At 44.7% G+C, this 27,378-nt stretch overlaps 1 protein-coding gene across 1 annotated transcript in view; it reads left to right on the top strand.

The window, feature by feature from the left end:
- The first annotated feature begins 19,527 nt into the window (after positions 1-19,527).
- LOC147700643 (putative DBH-like monooxygenase protein 2) overlaps positions 19,528-27,378 on the top strand; it is a 136,285-nt gene continuing 128,434 nt past the window's right edge. The window contains exon 1 of the mRNA XM_086929156.1: positions 19,528-19,695. Within this exon, the coding sequence (XP_086785282.1) occupies positions 19,528-19,695 (168 nt within the window). The remainder of the gene's footprint in view (positions 19,696-27,378) is intronic.

Below are 27,378 nucleotides of genomic sequence, written 5' to 3'. Positions count from 1 at the left end.
TTGTTTGGTAATCTGAAGTTAATACCCCCCCCCCGTCTTAGGCAACAAGCTCACCCATGGTGTTTGTAATGTTAAAAAGCAAACCATGCCTTTTAATGAATGTTACCATTCTATTCTCCTCCCTCCAAACTCTAAATCAGCCTGTTGATCGAAGTTCTTTGTAAGAATTCCACAAAATCAGACACACTGAGGTTTGAATTATTAAATTGATATCAGAATTCAGTAAAAGCAACATTATTAAATGTAAGCCTTTCTCAGAGTTTTATCACTGAAGTAATTTGAGGGGCTTCTTGGAAAGGTTTAGACATTATGCGTTATAGATTAACTTCTGTATTTCACCAAACTGTATTTACATTTCCGTTTCTAATATGCCAGCAATACAACCCATGTTATTCAAAGGGCCAGGGATGAAAGTGCTATAAAAAATGTCTCATTGAGTAATGGAGAGGGGTGGAGCTTCCTTGGAGCCAGCAGTTTCTTCAAACTCTGTAAACTTTTGTGATATCAAATGATAATGTTGGTGAAGCAGATGAACCATTACTTACACTTTGATCTCTCTCATGACATCACAGCAATTGACACCACTTGATATTTGACACCAAAAACATAACAGGAAGAGTACTCATATGGACATTGATTCTGAAGGCAAAGCACAAAATAACTTTGGATTGCCCTGTAGGCAACTTTAAATCTTTTAAATGAATAAAGTGGATCAATAGTTATTGAGATGATTAAAGGGCCCGATTCACAGAACTAACTTAAGACAAAATCCTAAACTCACTACTTTTGGTATTCACAGAAGTTAGGATTTTGTCTTAAGACAAACTTAAGACAGGATTTTGTCTTAAGTTTGTCTTAAGTCTGTCTTAAGTCTGTCTTAAGTTTGTCTTAAGACAAATTTAAGACAAAATCCTAACTTCTGTGAATACCGAAAGTAGTAAGTTTAGGATTTTGTCTTAAGTTAGTTCTGTGAAATGGCCCCAAAAACATTAATGTTTCCTCTTAGATGCTGCCTTCCCTGCTTTATTGCTTCCTTCCATATACACATCAGTGCATTAAAGGGCAAAGGGTGAAGAAACTTGGCCATTCAACTAAAAATAAATATATAAATAAATAAATATTCACACTCATGGGGCCCGATTCACAGAACTAACTTAAGACAAAATCCTAAACTTACTACTTTTGGTATTCACAGAAGTTAGGATTTTGTCTTAAGTTTGTCTTAAGACAGACTTAAGACAGACTTAAGACAAAATCCTAACTTAAGTCTATCTTAAGTCTGTCTTAAGACAAACTTAAGACAAAATCCTAACTTAAGTCTGTCTTAAGTCTGTCTTAAGACAAACTTAAGACAAAATCCTAACTCCTGTGAATACCAAAAGTAGTAAGTTTAGGATGTTGTCTTAAGTTAGTTTTGTGAATTGGGCCCTCTATATTTGGGGAAGACCTAATTATTTACATTGGCAAATTGAGTAACAGTGCCTGTGTGCTAGCTGTCAAGTACAACAGAAGAGGTGGAGATGGTCTTACAACAAATCATATGGATATTGATATGGGGCAACCCAGTGTCGCTAGAAAGCCGGGTAAATATATAGCAAAATAAACAATAGTTCCTTTGTGGGAAGCTAATGATCTACACTTCCTAGGCACAATCATAAAGCGGTCAGGTCAAAAATGAAAGTCTGAACAAGACCTATCATTTGATCATTGTACACACAGTTACACACACTTATATGTGCAGGCATTAAGTATATATATATATATTAATGCTATCTCAACCGGAATATGTACGTCTATACAAGGAATACACACAGTAGGTGCTCTAAGTGAACGGCACAGTGATAGTGATGAGTAAAAATTTTTAAACAAACATGTGCAATGTTACAAGAAACAACAACATGTGTACTTAAAATCATACGACTTTGTCAGAACATGGACTCAAAATGACCACATATGATAAGATCCATTTGAAGTCAACACAAATTCCATCGGCCCTCTCTTATGCAGAAGAAGAATATTGTGTGGAATGGAATTTTAAAAGTCTTATAACATTCCATGAAAATGATGAAACTTTGCAAAGTTTGTTGAATTGTCAAACCATGCCCAGCTGTGGTTGATAGAGATGACAAATGGAGGTTTTTGTGAAAGAATCTTTTTTAAAGTTCAAGTTCAAGTTCAGGGATTTGTATAGCGCACTGCTCACCCAGAGGGTCTCAAGGCGCTTGGGAAGGGGGTTCAATTTTTGTCGAATAGCCAGGTTTTAAGTTCTTTTCTGAAGGAGATGTGGTTTTGGGTAAGGGGGAGGTGAGTGGGGAGTAAGTTCCAGGTCTTGGCCGCCAGGAAGGAGAAGGATCTGCCACCCATGGTGGATTTTCGGATGCGCAGGACTGCTGCGAGGGCTTGATTGGACGATCTCAGTTGGCGGGTGGGTGTGTAGAAGGACAGTCGGGTGTTGAGGCATTCAGGTCCTAGTTTGTAGAGGGCTTTGTGTGCGTGGGTGAGAAGACGGAATGTAATTATCTTGTTGACGGGAAGCCAGTGGAGGTCTTTTAGGTGTCCGGTGATGTGATCTTGGCGAGGGATGTCCAATATGAGTCTCGCTGATGCGTTTTGGATGCGTTGGAGTTTTTTCTGTAATTTTGCTGTGATTCCGGCGTATAGTGTGTTACCATAATCCAGTCGACTCGTGACCAGTGCATGGGTGACAGTCTTTCTTGTGTCGAGGGGGATCCAGCGGAAGATCTTTTTGAGAATGCGAAGTACGTTGAAGCAGGAGGATGAGACTGCGTTGACTTGTCTGGACATCGAGAGTGACGAGTCTAGGATGAAGCCCAGGTTGCGTGCGTGGTCTGTGGGTGTGGGAGCTGTGCCCAGAGCGGAAGGCCACCAAGAGTCGTCCCAGGCAGAGGGGGAGGATCCTAGGATGAGCACCTCCATTTTGTCTGAGTTGAGTTTTAGGCGGCTATGTTTCATCCATTCGGCTACTTCTTTCATGCCTTCGTGAAGATTTGTTTTGGCGGTGTTAGGGTCTTTGGTGAGGGAAAGGATTAATTGGGTGTCAACTTTTACCCCTCAGAAAGAGCTCTTAGGGTAAGTTTCCCATACTAGTTCTTGCAAATATTATACAGACAGTTGGAGTTTCAAAAATAGACCATAAAGCTGCAGGGAAACAAACTTAGCAAATTTCCAAATTAACATTTCCCTAATGTAGGGCACCAGGGACGACTCAGGTGTACAACTGTGATCAAGTAACAGTGACTATACTTCACCGATGAATTAACCTTAACCTAGACACTACTTAGAATGGTATTAGGGATTCAATCAGGCCCAGATTATGCAGAACCTCCACTACAAACCCATTAACTCAATTAACTAGTTCTGTCTATCCTATTCCTGTCTCTGTCACTTCCTTGAAGGTTCGTCCCTTCTAATGTCTGGCTTGAAACCATTGTTGATGACCTCCTGTTGATGCTTACCTTCTCCCACCTACAGATATCTGTAAGTAAATGGATAAGCATAATATGTAACAATGTTTAAATTAAAAAAACTAAGAAGTCACTATAGTGAGTATTTTACAGGGTGCCACTGTATTTGTGGAAATACATTTCTGGAAAATGAAACGCAAATCCTTCTTTGACAGCCGATCTGTTTGTACGAATCCAACTTAGGTTTAAACGAGGGCACCAAGAACATAAAAAAACATTTTCTTGAATCCCGACCATGCTCTATTGTGGCCAGCCTCAAGTGGTGCACAGATCCCAATCTACTGCGACCATTGACTATCATTGGCACTTTGTGCTTCTTGGCACTATCCCTATTTAAAAATTAAAAAAATCGTATCTCCTGTTTCTGTGAATGGATTATTGTTTTTTTCAATTGAATTTTACTTTATTGTTCTTGGTTTGGGATTTTTATTGTTTTGCCTTTTGACTTTTATTACTGTTTTGATGATGCATACGCAGTTTACTCATTGCCATAAGATACGCCTCTCTGCTCTGATCCATAGTTACCAGGGGGTTGAGCTCAGGTTTATTCAGTGGATTTAAAGGTGCACCTCTCACTGACAAGGGTTATAATTATTTCATGAGGTGTGTAGTCACCCACCCCACTAAAAATGTAATTTCTTACAAATAGGCATTCTAGAATACTTCTGTGTTTGATTATGTCGGACTGAAATTTGAGACCCACTGGAACATCATTCACTGGGAGTCCCTTCTATATAGCCTTCCTGAAACGGTGGCCTGCTAATAAGGTTTACCATCTCAACTTGTCTTAGGCTAAGGCCTCAAAGAATGTTCTATTGCCTATAACCGATTGTTCATCTCTGGCCTCAAGGATGATGGATTTGATGAAAAACAAGAGTGATACAATCCAAATTTAGATGAAAGCCTCAATTCAGTTGCAGCTATTTTTTAGCTGGATGTATTAATTTACATTTGAGGTCCTGTTCAGTGGACCCTTCTTCTTACAGTAAGGCATTAAGTGAAAGGGACAGGGACCGACTGATGGGCGAACACCATGTCTGGTGCGCACATCTACATTTCATTGTCAGCTTTTGTTTCATTAAAAAATTGACACTTGCTCTACAATTAAATATGAGAGTTATCTGTGGAATACATCAATCTCCCTCCGATCTCAAGTACACACAGTGGTCAGCAGCAGCAGCAAATTCTGAAAACGTGACACACTGATTAAAATTGCAAAGTTTCAATAAATAATTTTCAATTAAAGCAAAAAAGGGTTTTTGGAAAAGTTTTAATGCAAACCCATTTCTGCGAGGAATTCTCTTTCTAAACTGTTGTTTTGTGAAGATTGCTTGCTGCTTCTGCTACAATCGTTCTCCATTCATTTTTCTAAATTTACCAACCTTTGCATACATTGTGAAGCTTATGAAGCTCTGAAAACATGATTAATGATGGAGAACAGAACCTTTAAAACTTAGTAAGACAATGGGAGTTCCTGTAACTCCTACTAAAGCAGAAGGGACAGATAATTTTCAAGTGATTGTTTTCATCTGTAAGGAAGGGAACCAGAAGTTCACACAGGCATGATCTTGTGCAAGGATGAAATTCAATCTGCCTTAGACAGACTTTAGGAAATTGACAATACTAATGCCATGTCAGGTGTTGCACAACCTATTACACAACCCTACTGCTCTTCTATAAAAGTACACTTGATGACTCTGAAGTGGTGCACCCAACACTTCATGGTCGGGCAGAGACGGAGAAACACGCGTGTCCCCTGCAGAGAGTCCCGGAAAGATGAGATTCATATTATTGATTCTGAGCCTTCTCCAAGCGATCAGTGCCACGGAGAAGAAGGGGCACCACCCCCCACACATATTTACCCGACTGCTGGATCCCAAGGGCTCGATGGTGCTGCACTGGTTCTATGACTACTCCGCTGAAGAGGTCACTTTCGAATTGGAAGCCAAGACAACAGGATGGGTGGGGTTTGGACTGAGTACCAAGGAAGAATTGAAAGGGACTGATATGGTTATTGGTGGCGTCTTCCCCAACAAAACAATCTATTTTTCAGTAAGTTGGAACTTTATATCATTTTGTTATTGGGTGCAACACTGATTGGGGCTGTGGTACAAAAATATAGAATATTATGATGTGGTTCCAGAATATTGAAGACTAAGGCCCAGATTTACAAAAGTGTCAAGCAACAGAGTGCAGCAGCCAAAAATGTTGCACTTCCTTGCACAACATGGAGAGAGCAGGAGAGCACCATATCTACAGAGGTATGGCTCTCTCTTCCCCTCTCTCTTGTTCAAGTGCAGAATTTTGCTGCCGAGCCCGACTCACACACCTTTGCACAATAGTGCAAGGGTGTGTGCATGAGTCTAGCGTGGGTTTTGTGCTAGAAGGCTTCCCTGTCAGTGAAAAATACTAATCTTAGACTTAATTTAAAACTGTTCCTCCTTTGTAAGTGTGCAGTAGAGTGCAGCACTTGTAAAGTCTGAAACGAAAGGAGAAATAAAAACATTTCTCCTTTTAACTCTTCTTTCAAATGGTGCCAATTCTTTGAACAAAACCCTATCTACTATTGATGTTAGATAGGGTTTTGCCTAAAAAACATGGGCGGTTGCATGGGATAGGCCATGTACTACCCTGTAACACCCTCTAAGTCAGGGTTCTTCAAACTGTGGGGCGTGCCCCCCTGGTGGGGCGCGGCACCATCCCAGGGGGGGCGCGCGCTCCACTCCGATCTTCCCTTTGTGCCCGTTTCTTTGTCTGGGTGATTCTCCCAGGAGGGGGCCAATTCAACGAGTCTCCTCTGCTAAAAACGAAAGCAAACAAACAGACACGCTTTCAGCTTTAGCAGAGGAGACCCCTTGCCTCCCACTGCAGCTGAAGTTATCGACTCCGTGAATTGGTCCCCTCCTGGGAGAGTTAGCTCTTCCCAGAAGGGAGAGAAGGTTTCCAAAGAGGGTTTGAGGCACGGGCGGGGTGGGCTCTGGCCCAGGGCCCCAGCCTTTCAAGGGGGGTGGGAGTGAGGGAGAGGGGGGCGGGAGTCCTTCAGTTATTTTGGGAAAGGAGGGAGAGGTTGCAATTCGGGTTTGGGCCATGAATCGGGACGGTGGGCTCTGGTCTGCGGTCATCAACTCATGAGGATCTTTGTGTGGGACACCGAAGTGTCTGTGTTCAGGGATGTTGGTCTGCAGATTCGAATTTGAATCATCAAATATGTGAGGGATGTCGGGTGGAGCCGGCCACCAGACGTCTGTTATGTTGCCATGTGGGTGAATAGATGTATGGGTGGAGTGGTGGATGTATGGGTGGAGTGATGGGTGGAATGGTGGATGTGTGGGTGACATGGTGGATGTATGGGTGGGGGGTGGATGGATGAGTGAGGGGATGGATAGATGGGTGAAGGGGTGGATGGATGGTAAAAGAGAGGATGGATGCATGAGTGGAGGGACAGATGGGAGTGGATGGATGTGTGTATGGTTGGAAGGGTGGAGGGATGGATGGATCAGTGAAATGGTGGGTAGATTGATGGGGGGGTGGATGGTGGACAAGTCGGTGGGTGGATGAATGAGAGAGGTGATGGATGGATTGATGTATTGATGGGTAAAGGGGTGAATGAATGAATGGATGGATGGATGAGTGAAAGGGTGGATGTGGGGATGGATGGGTGATTTAGGAGGGTGGATGGACGGGGGGATGGATGGAGGAGTGAAGGGGTGGGTGAGAGGTCAATGGATGGATTCATGAGTGGATGAGTGGATGGATGAGTCAGTGGATGGGTGAAGGGTGGATGGAGGGATGGGTGGCTGGGTGAGGGGGAATAGAGAGAGAGGGGTAGGATGGATGGAGCATCATGTTAACACCCAGCTTAGTGAGTTTGTTGAAAACGTGGGATATCTCCATCCATCCCAATCAGGCTTTCGCGCTAATTATTCCACCGAATCCGCACTCCTTGGGGTAACTGAGCGACTCCGACACGGTATCGATGGCGGTGAGACCTTTGCGCTTATTCTTCTTGACTTAAGCGCTGCTTTCGATACCGTGTCCCACTCCATCTTACTGGAGTCTCTCTGTTCCCTTGGTGTTGCTGGATCAGCGCTCGCCTGGGTGTCCTCATTTCTTAGTGAGCGCACCTTTCAGGTTTTCTCAAACAAAGCTGAATCTGCGATTCATTCCTCTGCATACGGCGTCCCTCAAGGGTCTATATTGAGCCCTTTGTTGTTCAATATTTACATCAGACCACTTGCTTCCATCGCAGAGGACGCCGGTCTGTCTATATACTCATACGCAGACGACACGCAGATTGTGTTCTCTTTGTCTAGCAGCAGGGCTCAGGACACTTCTGCCCTCAAAACCGGCCTTTCTCGTGTTGCAGCTTGGATGCAAACGCATCTGTTAAAGCTCAACGGAGACAAGACCGAGGTGATCATACTAGGCAAACATAAAGATCTTTGGGGTTCAAGACACTGGCCCAGTGATATGGGTCCTCTGCCTACCCCCGTGCCTGTTGCTCGTAACCTCGGTGTCCTAATCGACGACAAACTATCGATGAGGCAGCAGGCAACTAAGGTCGCTGCAATCTGTTTCAACACTCTTCGCTGGTTGCAGAAGATCATATGGATGTTGCCTGAGTCCACTCGTAGAACTGTCGTACAGGCCCTTGTGATGTCCCATATCGACTATGGCAATGTGCTTTATCTAGGAGCAGATAAAGCTACAATCAACAAACTCCAGGTTGTACAGAACTCTGCTGCTCGCCTGCTGCGCAATGTCCCACGGAGAACGTCCGCAATGCAGGCTCTACGTGACCTCCATTGGTTAAAAATTTCGGATCGTGTGGCCTTCAAAACTTTGTGCATCCTCTTCAAGATTCGTCAAGGTTCTGCTCCTGCCTACTTGCACAATCTTGCGCAGCCATATCAGCCTGGCCGCCTTCTGAGGTCATCTAGCAGCGGCAATCTTGTGATTCCCAGAATCCGATTGGCAAAAATGGGAGGCCGTTCATTTGCATATCTAGGACCCAAGATGTGGAATGCTCTCCTGTTGGCGCTTAAAACAGAAACGAGTCTTCTGGTTTTCCGCAAAAAACTGAAGACTCTTCTGTTTTAAATTTTTTCGGTCTAGTGTCTCCCTTTCAGCAGTTGCCTGTTTTCTTCTCCAGTCTGTCCCTGGCGCCGGGAAACCCACTGCGGGTAGCTGTGCGCAATACAAGTTCAATAAAAAAAAAAAAATAATTGAAAAAAAAAATGGATGGATGAGTGAGGACATGGATGAATGATTGGCAGAGTGGATGGGCAGGTGTGTGCATGGATGGGTGAGGAGAGGAGCATGGAGATGGATGGGTCAGAGAGTGCATGCATGAGCGGGGGGAGGGTGGAGAGCGGGAGGGATGGATGGGTGGGTGGATGAATGAGTGGGGACATGGATGAATGATTGGCAGAGTGGATGGGCAGATGTGTGCATGGATGGGTGAGGAGAGGAGCATGGAGATGGATGGGTCAGAGAGTGCATGCATGAGTGGGGGGAGGGTGGAGAGCGGGAGGGATGGTCGATGGTCGATGGATTAGTGGGGGGTTGAGTGGGTGGACGGATGAGTGACTCTGTGGATGGATGAGTGGGTGGGGGGATGGCTGGATGAGTGAGAGGGTGGGTGGTTGGATGGATGAGTGAGTGGATGGATGGGTGGAGGAGTGGATGGATGGTTGGAAGAGTGCATGGATGAATGGAGGAGTGGATGGATGAGTGGGAGGATAGCTTGGGTGAAGGGGTGAGTGGTTGGATGGATGAGTGGGTGATGGATGGGTGGAAGAGTGGATGGATTGGTGAGGGGATGGATTGGGTGAAGGGATGGATGGATGATGGATGGATGGGTGAGGGGGTGGATGGAGGGATGGATGGGTGAGATGATGGATGGAGGGATGGATGGTGGATGGGTTTGCAAGTGGTTGAAAGGGTTTGGATGTGGATGGGACACAGATGGAGGGACGGAATGAATGGTGGGGGAGTTGGTGGATGACAAGGTGTACATGATGGATATAGAGGGTTGTGATGACTTCCTTTGCCTTGGAGGATTGTGTTTTGAGCTGTGTGGTACGCCTCTGTCGTTTCGCCACACCCGCTCACAGGCCTGCAGTTTGCTAGGCACTCTTGTTGTGTTGAGCATTGTTTGCCGGATACGGCCCGTGGTGTGCACGTTGCAGTTGATCATGTGATGTGCTGGATTCTCGAGGTTTCGGTTGGGTGGTGGGGGGGCCCAACATCTGGGGGAATTCAGCTGGGGGGGGCTCAACCTGGAAAAGTTTGAATACCTCTGCTCTAAGTAATGCGAGCTACTGTGTTTTAACTTTCAGGCTACGTTCCACTGCAAAACAAGTTTTGCATTGGAAAGTAAATTAGAAAAAAATGCATTTTATGCTAGTCACTTTTGTGATGCAAACCTAGCACAAAATATTTGTAAATCTACCTCAAAATAATATATGCCAAAAATATTTATTTATTTATTTATTTGGACATTTATTAAGCGCCTGGTTACGCCACTGGCGTGTCCCCGCGCTGCGATAAGTGAAATGGCTGTCCCCCCTCCTCCCACAAAAGGCTATCTGCTGAAAAGATGTGTTTTAAGTTTTTTCCTGAACAGGACTTCGGAGGGTTCAAGTCGCAGTTCCAACGGGAGAGCATTCCAGCGCTTGGGAGCGAGGTATCTAAAAGATCTGCCTCCCATGCGCACTTTAGATACTCTGGGGACTTTTAACAGCCCAGTCTGAGAAGACCGAAGACTGCGTGTGGGCTCGTAGTGGGTTATTAGGCTCTGGAGCGGTATAGGTGCTTTGCCGCTCAAAATGCGGTGACATGTGGCAAGGGCCTTAAACTCCACTCTCCTCTCAATGGGAAGCCAATGGAGGACCCGCAAAGCTGGTTTGGCGGAAGACCTCCTAGGGAGCCTGAGTACCAGCCGCGCTGCCGCATTTTGAAGGACCTGCAGGAGGCCCATGACCCTGCCTGTGGCCCCCAAGTAAAGCAGGTTCCCATAGTCAAGTCGGGAGGTGATGAGGGCATGCACCAGCGTCTTTCGAGCGGAAATGGGAAGCAGATCTAACACTTTCCTAAGGGCTCTCAGGACACTGAAGCATACCCCTGCCACCCGACCGACCTGTGGGCCGAAGGCAAGGTCCTTGTCCAGCCACACACCAAGGTTCCTGGCCTCACGGCAGGGAACAGGGACTTCACCCAGACAGGGTGGCCACCACGCCGACGACCACGCAGACGGCCCACCCCCCACCACGAGCACCTCGGTCTTGCTGCCGTTCAATTTTAAACAGTTTGCGGACATCCAGGCAGCGAGATCTTGCATGCAGTTCCTGAAGATGTCCGCTGCAAGGCCGGGCGCACGCGATAGGGAGATGACCAACTGCGTGTCATCGGCGTAGGACACCAGACGAAGACCATATCCTTCCACGAAGGCCGCCAGGGGGGAGACGTAGATATTAAATAGGGTTGGGCTCAGAGACGAGCCCTGAGGCACGCCCTGGCCCAACTCAATCTCCCTTGAGTAGCATTCACCCAGCCTGACTTGAAAACACCTGTCCGACAGGAAGGACTTGATCCAACCAAGCGCAGCTCCTGTCACCCCTCCTCCATTCAGACACTGCAGCAAGGTGGAGTGAGCTACAGTGTCGAACGCTGCGATTAGGTCAAGTAGGATCAATGCCATAGTTTGGCCCTCGTCCACGCCCTGTCTTAGTGTTTCCACCGCCACGAGAAGAGCAGATTCCGTCGAGTGACGGGGGCGGAAGCCAAATTGCGAGTCGTGGAGTAGCGAAGCCGTCTCCACGTACTGCATAAGCTGTATATTGGCTATTGTTTCCGCCACCTTTACCATGTAGGGCAGGAGGGAGATGGGACGGAGGTTGTCCAGTTTTTCAAAACTGACGTTGGCCTTCTTCTGCAGAGGAAGTACCACTGCCTGCTTCCAGGCATTCGGAACCACCTTGGACTCAAAGGAGGTGTCCAGTAGATGACGCACATAGGGCTCAAGTACTGGCAAGCTGCCCTTTAGCCGACTAGGAGTGGTCGGATCTCTAGGGGAACCGGATTTTATTGATCCACAAATACGGAGGAGCTCCGCAGTGGGGGGAGTAACAAAAGTGGTTAACCGTTGTTCCCCTTTGATTCTGGTGGGTTCCGGGTGAGTAGGGCTGCTATCTGTCCTCTGGGGGAAGGAGTTATAGATGTTGGTAACCTTTGTTGCAAAGAACTCAGCAATTCGGTTACAGCCCTCCGTATTACAGAGTTTCTTAGGCACCACGGCGGATTTCCCTGTTGCAATAGACTTATAAATAGAGAAAAGCTCCTTGGTGGACTGCTCTGCTTCCTCTATCTTATTGCAATAGTACAGTGATTTGGCTTTCCTAATCAATGTGTGGTAGATGCGCCTGCAGTCTATATATTCTGTTTTGGCCTGAGTTGAATAGGCAATCCTCCATTGCCTTTCAGCACGTTTACATGCTGCTTTGGCCGTTCGCAGGTCCTTGTTGTACCAAGGTACCGATCTTTGCGCTCGGCCCCCCATTTTTGCCATACCCAATGGTGCCACCAAATTCAGGGCTTCCGTAATGCGTTGGTCAAAGTTAGTATTAATTTCATCTACCCCATCGCCCCCAGGATGACCCTTCTCGGTTAGTGCCAGATTGAATTTGGCTTGGGAGAACGCTGCCCATCTCCGCCTAGGGTGTTTGTCAGCGGGGGAGTCACTGGGGCGAGGTCCCTGCATTTCGATGGTAAAAGGGACGAGGAGATGGTCAGACCATGGGATGGGAATCGGGGTTTGAGCGTCCACTTGATTCCAGTTTGCGAAAACTGGGTCCAGAAGGTGGCCCAACTTATGGGTAGGGTGCGATACCTTCTGTTCAAACTGTAAACTTGCCATCGTATGGCAGAAATCACTCGCCACCCTATCCGTAGGGGTATCTAGATGCAAATTAAGGTCCCCTAAGACAAGGTATTTATCCGTGCGTAGTGCGGCTTCTGTGACACCTTCCACTAGCTTCTCAATGAAGGCTGCAGTGGAGCCCGGAGGGCGGTAAATTAAAAGGCCTTTCAGGGTGCAATAGCCATTTATAGAGATGGAGAAGGCACCAGCCTCGCTGTCATCAATCATGGTGCGGTCTAGCTGACATTGATAGTCTTGTCTAGCAACTATGGCTATGCCGCCTCCTCTCCCCCGTATTCTGTCTAGTCTTTGCAGACAGTAACCCTCTGGGATGGCTTCTATGATCTCCGGCATGGAGTCTTGGTCAAGCCAAGTTTCCGTGAGGAAAAACAGATCCCATTGTTTTCCACTGAGGAGGTCATGGATATCCAGAGAGTGTTTGCGTAGGGAGCGTACTTTCAGCAGGCCACATACCAAGGTATGCTGACCTGTGGTTTGAGCCTTACTAATGTTGAAGGTATAATTACAATGGCTGCAGCCCACGTTGTTTCCTGCCTCAATGCTGTGTGAGCATGGTCTACCCAGCTCTCTACGGAGGAGGAGAAGTTCATCTCGACTCAAAGTAGTGCGAAGTGAAAAAAGGGCAGGGGGACCGGCCCTGGGCCGCTGTCGGCCGCGGACGGGCGCAGACGGGCTTAACTCAGGCGCAACTCCGGCGCGCCTTCGTCGCGCCCGCTGCGCTCGTCCGCTGCGCTGTCGACAGCACATCCGTCTTATATCCCCCCCAGCATCCCAACAACTAGAGCGCTGCTGTTCCCTGCCGGAAGTGTCTGGCTCGGACCCTCCACGCCCTCTGCTCAAACGGTGCTAGTCACCGGCGTCAGACCGAGGCGGGAGGGAGGGGCGAGTCCAGCACTCCGTTGCCAGTCAGCAGCACCTGCTTGTCCGCCTACAGAGGCTCTGCCGAGCAAAATGCGGGGTTACAGAAATCTCGCTGTGCGAAGCAGCTTACACGAAGCCAGGTGAGGAGAAGAAGGTTGTGAGGTTAAAAGTATTAAAACGCTCACACGCTAGAAAGCATGCGAGCAACACGCAAATGCACTTCAGTAAAAAAGCGGTAGGGACACTGCCACTGTCCACTTACCAAAAATATTGTGTCCTAAATACCCTTTACAGAAAGAAACCCCCATGGGAGTTCATAAAAGAAAAGGTATACAGAATGGGAAGCTATTTTTTTAAATTATATTTAGGCAACAATATGTATATCAGATGATACTTTTTTGTAAACATTTTATTAGCTTTTTCATTTTAAATGAAAGCAAAACAGCAGTTATCATAGAAATCAAAATATTCACATATTTCCGCCGTTCATTATTCTCTCACACTAAAGCAGGTATGTATATTTAGAGGACTTATACCGTTCTTTACGATATCTGCCAAACTTTACAAAGGTTATGGAACCCCATTTGATCTCCCCTATATTCATATTACTTCTACTCGTCTCTTACGTTTCAATCATCTTCACTGAATTCTTCCCACTGAAAAATTTCCTTCAATTTCTGTGCTCATCCCATGTTCCTATAAACCAATTCCTCTGTCTGAATACACCATTCCATACTGGCGCAATCATTGGTGTATGCTGACTCCTCCTCAGTTTCACAGTTTTCCAACTGTTATACATAAAGGCAATGGTACAAAATGCATGTGTATGTCTTGGTGTTGTTACAATCCAGCTATATTCCAAGCAATGCTAAATATGGGTGTATCGCCAATTATTCCTCCACCACAGATGAGAATCAGCATTGGGGGCAATCCCACTGAGTGTGAACCAGTGACCCTATCAGGCCACAGACTTCAAGGCACTTGTCACTGTTTGCCCCTGGAACGGTATAGTTGGTGCAATATTTTGAGCTGCACCAGATGGAAGCTGGACCTTATTTAAATCTCTCCCAGGTGTCTACAGGCTATAAGAAGTCATCCTCTTTCAGCCTTCCCATATCCCCTTTACATTTTGATATAAACTGTTCCAGAATCCCCTGACAGTTATTGCTTAGAGTTCCATAAACTTGAGGTATAGCATGCCTATGGAGGGGTGCTGATAACACCCTATAGTCCAGGGTGGAGTTATCTTTTATGTGCTGAAGAATGTTTGTAGAATGTGTTATTGTAGGTCTCATGTGTAGATACCTAAAGATTGTGTTTTTGCTAACTTAAATTCTTGCTGTAATTCATCAAATGTCTTGATGGTTCCCATATGTCATCTAATTTTTCAAGTCCCCAAAATATCCTGCCTTTTAAAACCCTTAAGGTCATTTAGCATTTTCAATTTTCACAGGGGTAGCTCAAGAGTGAATCTGCCCACTTAGCCAATCATTATGAATTGTAGTGCGTTCTCAGTTTGAAGAAAGCTGACTTTCTGTTGGAATTTAACAGCTTCAGCGCGGCGCGAATTCTCGTGCTGTGCTGAAGGTTAAACGGTTCCATCATGAGCACAGGCCAATCGACGCTCGTGATGGAACCGTTCTGTCATGAGCATCGAAGGGGTTAATGAATCATGTTTGAGAGAAGACCGTTTCCTTTCATGATTTTCTTATAGAGGTTATGTAAGGTCCTCCCGAAGCTAAAATGAGAGCATATTTTCTACACATTATCTTCCTCAGCCATATGAAAATAAAGTTCTATATTCTGAGTAGCAGCAGCCTGTTAGCTGATTCCCAGTGTTCTCCCCCCACTTCACCATAATGTTCTAATTAACATCTAGAGCACTAACAATCTGTATTTATGGACATAATTGGTACACTTGAATGCCATCTTGATGGAATCAAGGCTGTAAAACTGAAACCATTTGCTACAAAGGAGACAGCTTTTGAATAACATGGTTCTTTTTGACATATAAATTATAGTTGGTGCTCTAGAAAGCTAAAACCAGGAAATATTTTCAATGAGTTCTCAAATACATTCCTTATCCATGTCAGTAAAACATTTTGAAATTAGAGACATGTACTTCTAACACCAGCAGAAGGCAGTCTCTAGTGATCAACTGTAGCGCTAATAACGAACTAGAGTGCTAATATTCTGCATGTATGAGAAAAATGTGGCACTTATGATCACCATCTTGTTGAAATTGAAGCTGTACAACTGATGGAATGTGCTACAGAGGATACTACTGTAAATGAGCAAAATGAGGGGTTTCTTTTTGTCATCGAGATTATTTTTAGAGCTTCAGAAAGGTAAAATTAGGACACCTTTTCTATTTGTTCTCAAATATGGTCCTCATGCATTTCAGAAGAACCTTTTGACATGCTGATAGAAACATGTAGTTCCAGCATCAGCAGCAGTCTGCCAGTTAAATCCCTCATAAGCAACTGCCACATTATTATTATTTATTATTTGTGTATTTTATAAAGCGCACAGCTACCCCGACGGGGCGTCCCGGCGCTGAGAACTTTAAGGGTGGAGGGCACAGGAGGATGTTATAGGGAAAACAGGTGGGTCTTCAGAGACTTGCGGAATAAAATTTCTGATTGGGAAGAGCGTAGGGCCAGAGGGAGCTTGTTCCAATGCTGGGAGGCACAAACCTCAAAGGTTTTTCCGCCTGCCCGTGAGCGTTTGAAGCGTGGAGTTTCCAGGAGAAGGAGAGAGTTGGACCGTAAAGTCCTGTAGTTGGTATACGGTCGCAAGGTGTTTTTCAAGTGGGCAGATCCCATACCCCTCGATGCTCGGTGGGCCAGCGTCATAGCTTTGAAAATACACCTTTTGGCCATTGGCAACCAATGTAATTTGCGGAGGTGGGGAGAGATATGGTGTCTAAAAGGTATTCTTTCCACTAACCGGGCGGCAGCATTTTGGACCGTCTGGAGTTTTTGACATTGGCCTGCTGTGATGCCTAGGTAGAGGGCATTGGCATAATCAAGATGGGAAATGATCAGTGCCTGGATCACAGTCTTACGGCAGTCCGCTGGTAGGTAGTTGATGAGACGCTTGATGGTTCTGATCTTGCCAAAACATGAGGCTGTCTCTGTTTGAACCTGGGTATTGAAGCTGAGATGATTATCCCAGCGGACTCCAAGATTTTTTACTGAGTCTTTAGGTGAGGGGGCTTGGCTCAGATCTTCTGGCCACCATAGACTGGAGTCCAGAGGGGATGGTGAATTAAAAAACAGAACCTCCGTTTTTCCAGCATTGAGTCGAAGGGAGTTGGCATCCATCCACTTAGAGATGTCTCTGAGGCAGGTTTTTAACGGATCAAAAGCTGAGGGAGAAGGGGAGTCGAAAGTGAAGAGAAGCTGAATGTCGTCAGCATAGGAGGTGGACTTGATCCCGGTCTGAGCGATCAGTTTTGCCAGGGGGGTGAAATAGACATTAAATAGAAGCAGGCTGAGCGAGGAGCCCTGCGGGACTCCCCATTTGAGTGGTCTGGCTGTGGAAGTGTAGGGGGGAGTGAAAACCTGCTGAGTACGATCAGAGAGATACAACGTGATCCAATTAAGTGCAGTGCCACCTTCACCGAGGTCCGCTAGCCTCCTCAGCAGAATCCTGTGGGAGACGGTGCCACATCAATGAACAATTAGGCCACTAACATTTTGTACTTAACCCCATTGCTGCTGCCGTCGGTCGTTGAACGTTCGGAGCACTACCTGGCTGGTGCTGCGAACCTTCAACGGCCAACGCGACCCCGCCCACCTTTTAGAACGCCCGCACTGCGCCGAAATATCAGCCGCAGTTAAGGCGTTTGGAAAGAAATGAGACATTCCTGAATGCCATTTTGTTGGAATAGGTGCTGTTGAGTTTAAAGTGATTCCATTGCAGCAGGCTGAAGTAAATGAGCAGTGAGTGGCTCTTGTATGTAGAAAACAAGTAGATTAAAATGTGAGGGGAGGTGTGGGTTTTTGGTAATTAGCCCGATAATGTATTTTTGAAGGGGCTAAAAACAGTTGAAGAGAGTTACAAAACAGCTGCCTAAAATTAAAGTAGTAACATTTGACCTTATAGTTACGTTCAGCACTAGGGGCCAGATGTAGGTCGGTCGGTAACGGCCGAAAATCGGTATTTTCGGCCGTTACCGACCGCTAAACAAGAATTGGCATGTAGGGGCACATTTTTACAGAATCGGTAACTTTACCGAATCGGTAAAGTTACTGATTCTGTAAAATACCGAATCAGTATTTTTACCGATTCGGTAAATCTCAGATGTAGGTGGGACTCTTCTGAGTCCCAAAGGCCCTACAAAATTGGTATTTTACCACACAATCCTATTGTGTGGTAAAATACCGATTTCAGGTGTGCATGCACATGTGTGCATGCACACCTAGCCATGTGACAGACAGACATGCCCTTAGGGCATGTCTGTGTGCCACATGGCGCACATGCCTATTTGTGGGGTGCCAGAGGGTGTCAAAGTGACACCCCCTGCACCCTTGCAAAAATCGGTATTTACCGATTCTGTAAATACAGAATCGGTATTTCCCATTGATTCCTATGGGCTTTGAAGCCCATAGGAATCAATGGCATATACCGATTCTGTATTTACAGAATCAGTAAATACTGAATGTGACAGATTCTGTATTTACACATCTGGAAATACCTACATGTCCACCACATTGATTTACCGATTTTCAATTACCGAATCGGTAAAATTCGGTAATTGAAAATCGGTAAATCAATTTTACCTACATCGGGCCCTAAGACTTTAACTTCTGTTATCATTTTTTTATTCACTGAAAAAAATGACAGCTAAAGTGCTGTTATTGTGAGGTGTTAGAATGAGACACAGGCTACCATTATAAAACCCTAAAAACAAGTAAATACATCAGATACAATTTTCAAACTTACTATAACTTGCACCCTCATAATACACTATAGATATATATATATATTATATACTAGCAGCCTGGGGCAGAAAGGGGCTGGGGGCAGTACACCCGCTCCCGCCCGACCCTCTCCCGTCCCGACTCCCTCCCACCCCGACTCCCTCCCACCCCCACTCCTCCCGCCTCTCCCTCTGTGCACACCCGCTCCCGCCCCCTCCCGCCTTCTGCTGCCCGCCGCCCGCCTCCTGTCTCCCGCCTCGATTTCAATTACCATTTACTTTACCTGAGCTGCCGCTCCTTCCCGCGATCTTCACTTCACCGCCGCTCCTTTTCGCCATGACGCGCCCGCGCTCCTCATTTCACCGCAGCTCCATGTCTCTCCTCCTCGTCATCATGCACGTCCTCATCATGCATGTCGTTGCCAGCGCTACGTCGCGGCCAGAGCAGCGTCGCAGCCGGCGCTACTTCCAGGGCACTACTTTTTTTTAAAAGTTATATTTTTAATGTACGTTTTTTTTTTTATAGCCTATGTCCATCTGCACACCCTGACAATTTCTACAATGTATCGGGTGTGTGGATTGGCGTTGTGGTTCCCGAGTTTACCTGGCTCAAAGGTGCGTGTTCTCTCTTTATAATAGTAGTATAGATAATATATACATTTTATATATGTGTGTGTGTGTGAGTATGTGTATATGTGGACATCAAGAACTCACACCAGAGTTGCTGCATTTTTAATTATTCAAAAAGTTAAATGCCATTCTACCCTTCTGGGTCCAAACTTGTCATATCCACCTGCACAACAATTTTTTAATAAAAAACAACTCTACTGCCTCATTGATGTTGCTGTGATAAATGGTGATGCAGATTTCTTATTTTTAAGATGGGCATCCAGGAAGCAATTCTCAGGAACAATACTAAGATGAGAAGGACAAGGCCATAGATAACTGTGTCAAAAGCTGATAAGCAAGGATGTTAATGGAGCCCCAGTCGATGGCTACTTCAGTGTCAGCACCTTATCCTGTTGTTTGAAGCCGGAATTACTGGCTCCAGTCTCAGTGCCATGTCTGAAACATGGGCAGAGGAAAATGGGCTGAATAAGCCAGGATTCAGTAGCAAAAACACTCATATTTGGAATGCAGATGGCCCCTCACAGCCCTGGGTTGCTCTGTCCCTTCTTTTGCAACACCATTGATAGCTACGGTCTTGCCAGGAAAAATGGGACAGTAATGAGGCCATAATTACCCTTTGTATCTAGTGATGCTGAAACATAGTTTGTAGACCCCCACCAGAACCTCCAGTTTCATGTTTTATGATGCACCGCTTGCTCTTCCAGGATGGACATGCGGATGAGGACTGGCCTCCTGTGGTGGACGAGAAGCAAAACTATCATCTGCTCTCCCTCACTGAGAATGAAACTGCAACCACCATGAAGTTCAGCCGCAAGTTTCGAACATGTGACCCTAATGACATGGAAATAACGGTAATGACATTACTTAACCTAGTTTTAAATGTATTGTTGATAAAGTTTCTATCTTGCATCATTCATTTAGAAAAACTGCTTTTCTGCGACTTACAAGTTTCCATTAGGAAAACTCTGGTCAGTTTCACCATGGAGGTATTTGGCACCATTGACAACATGTAGTTTTATATTTTGACATATAATCAAACGTTCCATTTTTATATTTCTTGTGAAATGCACAGAATAGTTTTGTGTCTTTATTTCCAATTGGTTAGACCGTTACATTATCTCTAAAATGCAGTATTGTTTGGCCTAAGTAACACTTTTGGTCTAAATTTACATTTGTGAATCAAACCTTAATTTTAGACTTAAATTCCAAACTTAGGCTTTAGGTGCAAACTTGAGGCCTCATTTATGAGGAATTGAGATAGGGCAGCGCCGCAAGTCTTCTCGCTGCACTGCCCTATGCCAATGTGAAAGGGCAGGAATGCACCATATTTATAAAATATGGTGCATTCATGTCCTTTCCCCCTGTGCTGATGCACAATTTGCTGCCTAGCGTCAACGTGGGCAGCCTTGCACCATGGTGCAGGGTCGCTTCCACTGCATACAGGATTGTGTTTTTTTAGGGAAGGGTCACTTTCCTGCACAAAAACAATCCCAAGAGATGTTTTCTTCTTTCTATATGTGCTGCCCAATGCAGCACATATAGAAACTGGAAAGAAAGAAGAAAAAATCTAATATTTCTCCTCATTCCGAACTGCTCTGGGGAGGCCGAAGGTTTTGACGCTTCCCCAGTTTTATGTGATTAAGTGAATCTGGGGACCTCATCAAAACCCACGGGTGCTGTGTGGGAAAACCCCTGGAATGCCTGCTCGATGCAGAGTAAGTCAACGCAGCAACATGCGCTGCTTTGTCTAACTCCAGGCCATGCAAAGTCATGCAGAGTGGCTTTGCGTCACCTCAAACGTATGATTGAGAGTGGGCCTGGGTGGTAAATTCCATTCTGCGTGTGGAATTTGGGTAATTTTGCGTTCCGGGATGAATATGGAATTGGCAAAAATTCCGCAATCCGCAGCTTCGTGGAATTTTTTGCTTGTTCGCGCTTTCAAAATGAGCGTTCGGGAAATATTTCTCCCCGAGCACAAAAACAGCATTGGCGAAAAGGAACAAAGCATCATGAACGGGCAGAACAAGCTTAAGAAAAGTGACTTGGCGCAAGTAAATAAGCCCCTTGGACTTCAGGTCCAAACTCAGACTTCAAATCCAAAGTTACTGATTGAAGGTATTTATGGAGCGCACTTATGCCAAGGCGTCTTGGCGCTGTGTAGCGTGAACCGGGAACCACCCTGTGATTAGATTTGGATGAAGAGCCAGGTTTTTATGCTTTTCCTAAAAAGGGTGCAAGAGGACTGAAGTTGTATTTAGATGGGGAAGGAGTATCATAATTTTGCTGCTAGAAATGAAAAACTTTTCCATTTTCCCCATCTTATTCTTTTTATCCTTGGAAGAAGAACTAGTCCGGTGTCCATGGATCTCAAGCAATGTAGTGGGATGTAGCAGGGAAATAAAGATTGTAAGTCTAAGTTTACCTTTGTGAATCACACCCTTTGTTTTTATGCACATAGACCCTCATGATGAGTGGCATTATACATCAGAGAGACCCAATAACTAAAGCTACTGGGCCCAGCATAATGATACGTTTGTAATGTTTTACGTAGAGACTAATGGAAGCCAAAGCCAAAATACCCATCTGAAAACCTGGGGAATACATACAGGCATTGCCATTGAAGCACTGATCACTGCATGTTATTCCCCTGAATCTCATAATTTGCATTACTTCCCTACCTCAGAAATATTGGGACTCATTGGATGCAGACATATTTGCAATTGTTCCAGGACACTCATAATGATCTTTTCTTTCCAACATATCCAGAACAGATAATTCCAGGTTACTATTTCTCTGAATAAAATGTGAATGGAAGACAACAAGGTTCTCCTGGTGAAAATCATTGAATCACAAACATGGCCTTTAGAATAGCCCTTTAGACTTGTTAAATTAGCATAGAGAGTGAAATAAGTGACAGAACTCTGGCAGTGACTGTGGGTATCTATTCACTCACAGTGACCTATTTAAAAAGGCTGGGCAGTCCAATCCACTGGAGAACCACTGAGCTCCAACATGTAATATTTAGCAGTGACCACACAGGAGACAGATAATCCAAATATGCAGCAATCATTTTTTTTTTGTAATGCAGCCCATTTTCCTTAAAGGAAAACAAGATCAATTACAAAAAGAAAATTGAAAAGTTTTATTTTCATTTTTCTAAGAACAGGCAGTGGTCCGTGTTACCACTGCCTGCTCTTAAAAATGCTTTTACGAACATTCACAAAGGGAAACGGGTCCCTTTGGAACCCCCTTTCGATTTGCAAATATATTACCACCTATTTAAGTAGTTGGTAATATGCAGATATTTTGCGACCACATTCACAGTCATAAAACATTCATCCATACTGCTTGGATTAGCTATTTATCAGGGATTCCCTAAACACGCCCCTTCCAAATAGCGAATCGAAACCCATTTTGCGATTTGGTAACAGGTTACTGAATGGCAAAATTGGGTTTGATGCATCGCAAAAGCATTTTTTGAAATCGCAAGAGGGCCTATTCTGCTAATCGGCCTGTCTTATAAGAGTAGGGATGAGTAGGGATGAGAACACGTTCTTGGAAGTAACTAATGATGTGACCAATGAGATAGAGATTATCAATCTTTCTTCATTTGAATTGTCAGATAGTATGATTTCACTATTAAAAAAAGGTTTGGGATTCTGTCCGTCTATGAGCATTGATTGGTATACTATCAAGATTGATGTTTATAAATTTTCGAGGTTACTCAAATGTAAAAAGTTTTTTTCAAATCGAGATACTGTGAAAAAGAGTTTGGCTACTACAGTCTTATCAAGTAATGTGACCATACAGGAGGTACAAGATACTAGACTCCTTCTTTCACTTACCGAAAGTGAGGAAGATCCAGTCACCATGAGCTCGTTATTAGTTGGACTACTCATCAAGTTGGATATTTGGATTTGTATACAACAGTGGATCTACCATCTTTAACATTTTTTTGTTTGTCTACTAAGAAGAACTTTAAGAAACATGACTTCTGCACTTACCTAATAATTTATCTAAAACAAAAATATACGTACACTTGATTTGAATTGTTGTTGAGCTCAGGGAGTTTTCTGTGATGTATGATAATTATAGTCACTCTGCTGCACATTATGTGCTGGCAATGATTGGAAAATAGATAATCATGTCATAGTAAAATATTAGGCATTTGTTACTTCAGGGCTTAAAATATTGTGACAGGAAAAGGCAGGAAGACACTCAAAATCACTTGGAATGTATTTACTTCAAGTTAACTTGTGCACAGCAAGTTCAATCCAGGAGAGTTCCAATTTGAACTCTATTATTCATATCTATGTAAGCGCATCATGGGTCTGACAAAAGTTGGTGCTGATATTCAATTGAGGTGAATTGGGAAGAACTAGATGGTAGTGTGAGGACTGGGAAAGGGAAGGAGAGCTCCTCAGTCCCAAAGACTTCCACAGCCATTTTGGATTTGATCCAATAGGAAAGTGTGTCAGGTTGGCAGGGACACTAAACATAGGAACTACATCACATCTCACCTCAGGAAAATAACCTGGCTTCCATCACCCAAATGTGTTCAATTTAAACTCCTCACACATACATTCAAGGCACGGCACAACTCAGGCCCCAACCTACCTGAACAGTTGCATCTCCCTCCACCAACTACGAAGATACCTTTGCTCCACAGAACTCCTACTCACACACAACCCACACACACCAAGAACCAAATCAGGAGAATGAGCATTCTCTTTTATCACATGAAATTACCTCCCACGCCACATCGAAGCATCTCTCTCTCTTTTTGAATTCCAATCCAATCTCAAATTATTTATACTAATGAATCCTCCTAATAACAATAATGTACACACCAATTCCTCCCATATAAAACAATAATAAAAAAATTGAACTCCAATATTTTTTTGAAATGTAAATCCAAAATTGTCCAATTTATTAAAGTAAATAAAAAGAATATAAATATGTATTTTAAAATATTAGTTTGCTAAACCTTTGTGTATCTTTAGAAATGCACTGCCCAGGAGTTGATATTCAGAGGCATAAAAACCCATAAATAAAACTCTAGTTTTTCAGTTCATCATTCAAAAAAGCAGGGCATTTTTTCAACCTGAAGTAAAAAATGTAACACATACCCATTTTAGAGAGCCAAAGGGAACGCACGGGGCTATTCGGCTAAAAGTAGGGTTAAGGCCCCTCACTCCTGGTGGCCTGACTAACTATGGATTCTGACTAACTGGGTCAAATGATCCTTCCGCACTTGACTCTGAGGGTAAGCATGATCCAAGCAGTCCTAAGATCTCGCGGAGAGTGGTGCGGGGGGGGGGGGTTGGATACAGGTGAGTGAACACACACTCACAATTCAACATGCGCGCAGCATCAGCAATAAATCATTGTCCAGTCATATACTCATTTTTGTGATAAAAAAAAGTATTTTATTTTCTTCTGTCACCAACACAAAAGAAATATGACATTAGCAAACAATTACACAGTCCCCACCCTTGAGGTCAGGACTTTAGTTTCTTCTTATGTCAGAAAAAGTATTTTTTCCCCATTCACAATTAGTAACAGGGTATGCCCTCCCCGCAAGCTATTGGCATTGTAAATGACCAATGCTTTTATTTATGGTTTCAAAACCAATACGTAAATAAAAGGCATTGTTATTTACAATGGCAATGGCTCAAACTCTTGCAAATGCGAGACCTTTGCATTGTAAATGATTGTTTCTATTCCATCGTCGCTGGGCACAGCGGACTAAGGGGCATATTACCAACAAGTAGCGATATTTATCGCTAATTAGGCTAAGAGACAATTATTTCATCGCTGAGCATTGCCGGAATTTATCGCTGAGATAACGTGCTATTAGCAACGTTTATCTCCAAAGCGATACATTTTCCGGCGATAGTGGCGAAATTCATGAATATCGTTGAGAATACAGCGATATTCACACATTAGCGACGAAATGCTCTTAGCCATGTTATCCACCTCCCATAAGATATACAGGCTAAGAACTGGTCTGGGCAGGTGTTAGTATTTGGAGATCTTCACGCTTAGTGCAAATATTTCCATTGCTAAGCCTGTGTTGGTAATAGGCGATAGCGATGTTAGCGACTGTTTTCAGTCGCTAACAGTTTGGGTGCGCCCACTTTGCATGTCATTAGGGATAAATATCGCTAACATGTAAAGCGGGCCCCAAAGCACTTGCTATTGCCTAAAAGCTGTCGCTAACTGCTGTTAGCGACAGCTTGCTAATAGGGCGATAGAATTATTGCTGCTTAGCGGCCGAAAACGTCCGCTAAAGCCGTGAAAATTCCCTATCGCCACCCTTGATAATATGCCCCTAAGTGCCTTGCGGGTGAAGCGCTCCCAGTCTATGTGTTGGGTCTTGGATGAGGAGTTTGGGGTCTTGTTACCTTGTAGTATCTGATCAGAAGGTGAGCTGTTTCCTAGTGTGACCCTATAAAACACGCAAAGACCGACCTTTTTTAAGGACAATACAAACTACTCGCTACCTTAATTCTAAAGCTGACGTTTGCTCGTGCTGCCGCAATCAGTCTGTTCTCGGAAAACCGCAGCTCTGCAGATATATTCCCTTCTGGCACCACAAGGGGAAGTGCTCTGATTGTTCTCAAGTGTCTGAAAGTAGATTTTAAAGCTCTGGTTTCGGTGTCGCAGGGTCGCCAACGTGAATATACTAAATACGGTGCTCATGTAAAGCACTCCAAACCCTTGGGGTCGAGTTCGCGCTATATAAATATTAAAAAAAAGGGGTTTGGTAGATGTAACAAAGAGTTTAGTGTGTGTTTGACTCCTTTCGATAACTAGTAGTGAGCAAACACGCAGGAAAATTAAATGTTCCATAATGCATTGCCCGTCTGCCGTCTGTGGGAGTTATTAAGCTGAGTGACATGGAAATCCACAATGGCATTGCAGTACTTGTTAAACAAGTTAACCACTGACAGTCTGTGCGTCAGACTCTATTGCTTCCAAAGAATGCATACATGATATGTCCATGGACCGACCTTAAGCATGGGCGAGCTGGGCCCAGAACCAGGGCGTCTGAATATCAGATCGTGCGAACTGAGCTTGCCTCTAACAAAATTGCAATAAGCAAATTGTTGCAAGGAGTGTGTATTTTAAATTGTAAATTTTGTTAAAGAGAGAGACGGCACGGAAAGAGTTACCCCCAACTGTTAGCTGCGCATGTTATAGCCCCCAGAAGGACGAATTAATGACGTGTTTGATTTGGCTTTGCTGGGGATTCTTTACGCATTAGTGCATCTGCTGCTCTCAAGATTGCACCGGCTACTACCCGCGCAGAGTCCTTCCGGGCGCTCTATGCAACCTTGCAAAAGGCTGGGCGATTACAGAACGCCGCCGCAGGGAGATGCAGGATGTGGTGGGAAAGCCCCCCCCGCCCCCACCCCTCCCTCACCCCACAGGACCAGTGCAAGCATCTTGTAAGGCCTTCAGAAGTCCTGCACAGTACACATTGAATATCTCTGCCACAGCCTGTCTTCTGAGAACACCCCATATGCAAATCTTGCTGTGTTGTACTAATGGTAAAAACCCGTTCCTTAACCCGTTCGATGCTGATGACAGAACCGCTCCGTCATCAGCTGCGGTTGGGCTGTGCTGATGACGTAGCGCCTTTAGGACCATGGGGCATGTTACCAACAACTAGCGATAATTATCGCTATGTTAGCTTCGCGGGAATATTTCTATCGCTGCCGTTCACCTGTTTTTATGGCCGAGATACCTTGCTATTACCAAGGTTTATCTCAGAAGCGATAAAAAACAGGCGAAAGGCGTGAATATCGCTGTCAATACAGCGATATTCAGGCATTACCGTGACAATGCTCTTAGCCATGTTATCCACCCCCCATTGGATAACATGGCTAAGAACTGGTTAGGGCAGGCGTTAGCTTTTGGAGATATTCGCGCGAAGTGCGAAAATTTCCAAAACTACACCTGTGCTGATCATAGGCAATAGCGATTGCAGCGACTGTTTTCAGTCGCTGACATTTTGGCACACCCACTTTGCATGTCATTAGCGATAATTACCGCTGACATGCAAAGCGTGCCCCAAAATGCCTGCTATCGCCTACAAGCTGTCGCTAACTGGTGTTAGTGACACCTTGGTAATAGGGCGATTAAATTATCGCCGCTTTAGCGGGAAAAAGTCCCACTAATGCGGCGTTAATGGCCCTTGGTAATATGCCCTCTTATATTTAGTTATCCACCACCATATCCTTTTTTAAACCTTCAGCGCGAGGCGCCCGCTTGTTATGTCAGGCAAAAATACCCAGCGCTCACTTCAGACTTCTCCATTGAGGCGCGCGCTTGTTATTTTGCAAAATAATAAAAAAAAATTGTGTGACCCTGGACCCGAGTCCACCAAAGGTGGGCAGCTGTAAAATGCAACTTTAATTTGGAGGAGTTTGGGTCATTACACCCCCTTCTTTAATTGGTCTGACTGCCGTTCCTTAATGCTTTCTTTTCGTTTGGCCACATAGATTTGATAGGTGCACCTTGCTTGT

The sequence above is a fragment of the Lissotriton vulgaris genome, chromosome 7 (genome assembly GCF_964263255.1).
Source record: "Lissotriton vulgaris chromosome 7, aLisVul1.2, whole genome shotgun sequence".
NCBI classification, from domain to species: Eukaryota; Metazoa; Chordata; class Amphibia; order Caudata; family Salamandridae; genus Lissotriton; species Lissotriton vulgaris.
Note: the sequence above shows the minus strand (reverse complement) of the source record. Positions and strands in the feature narration are given on the sequence as shown.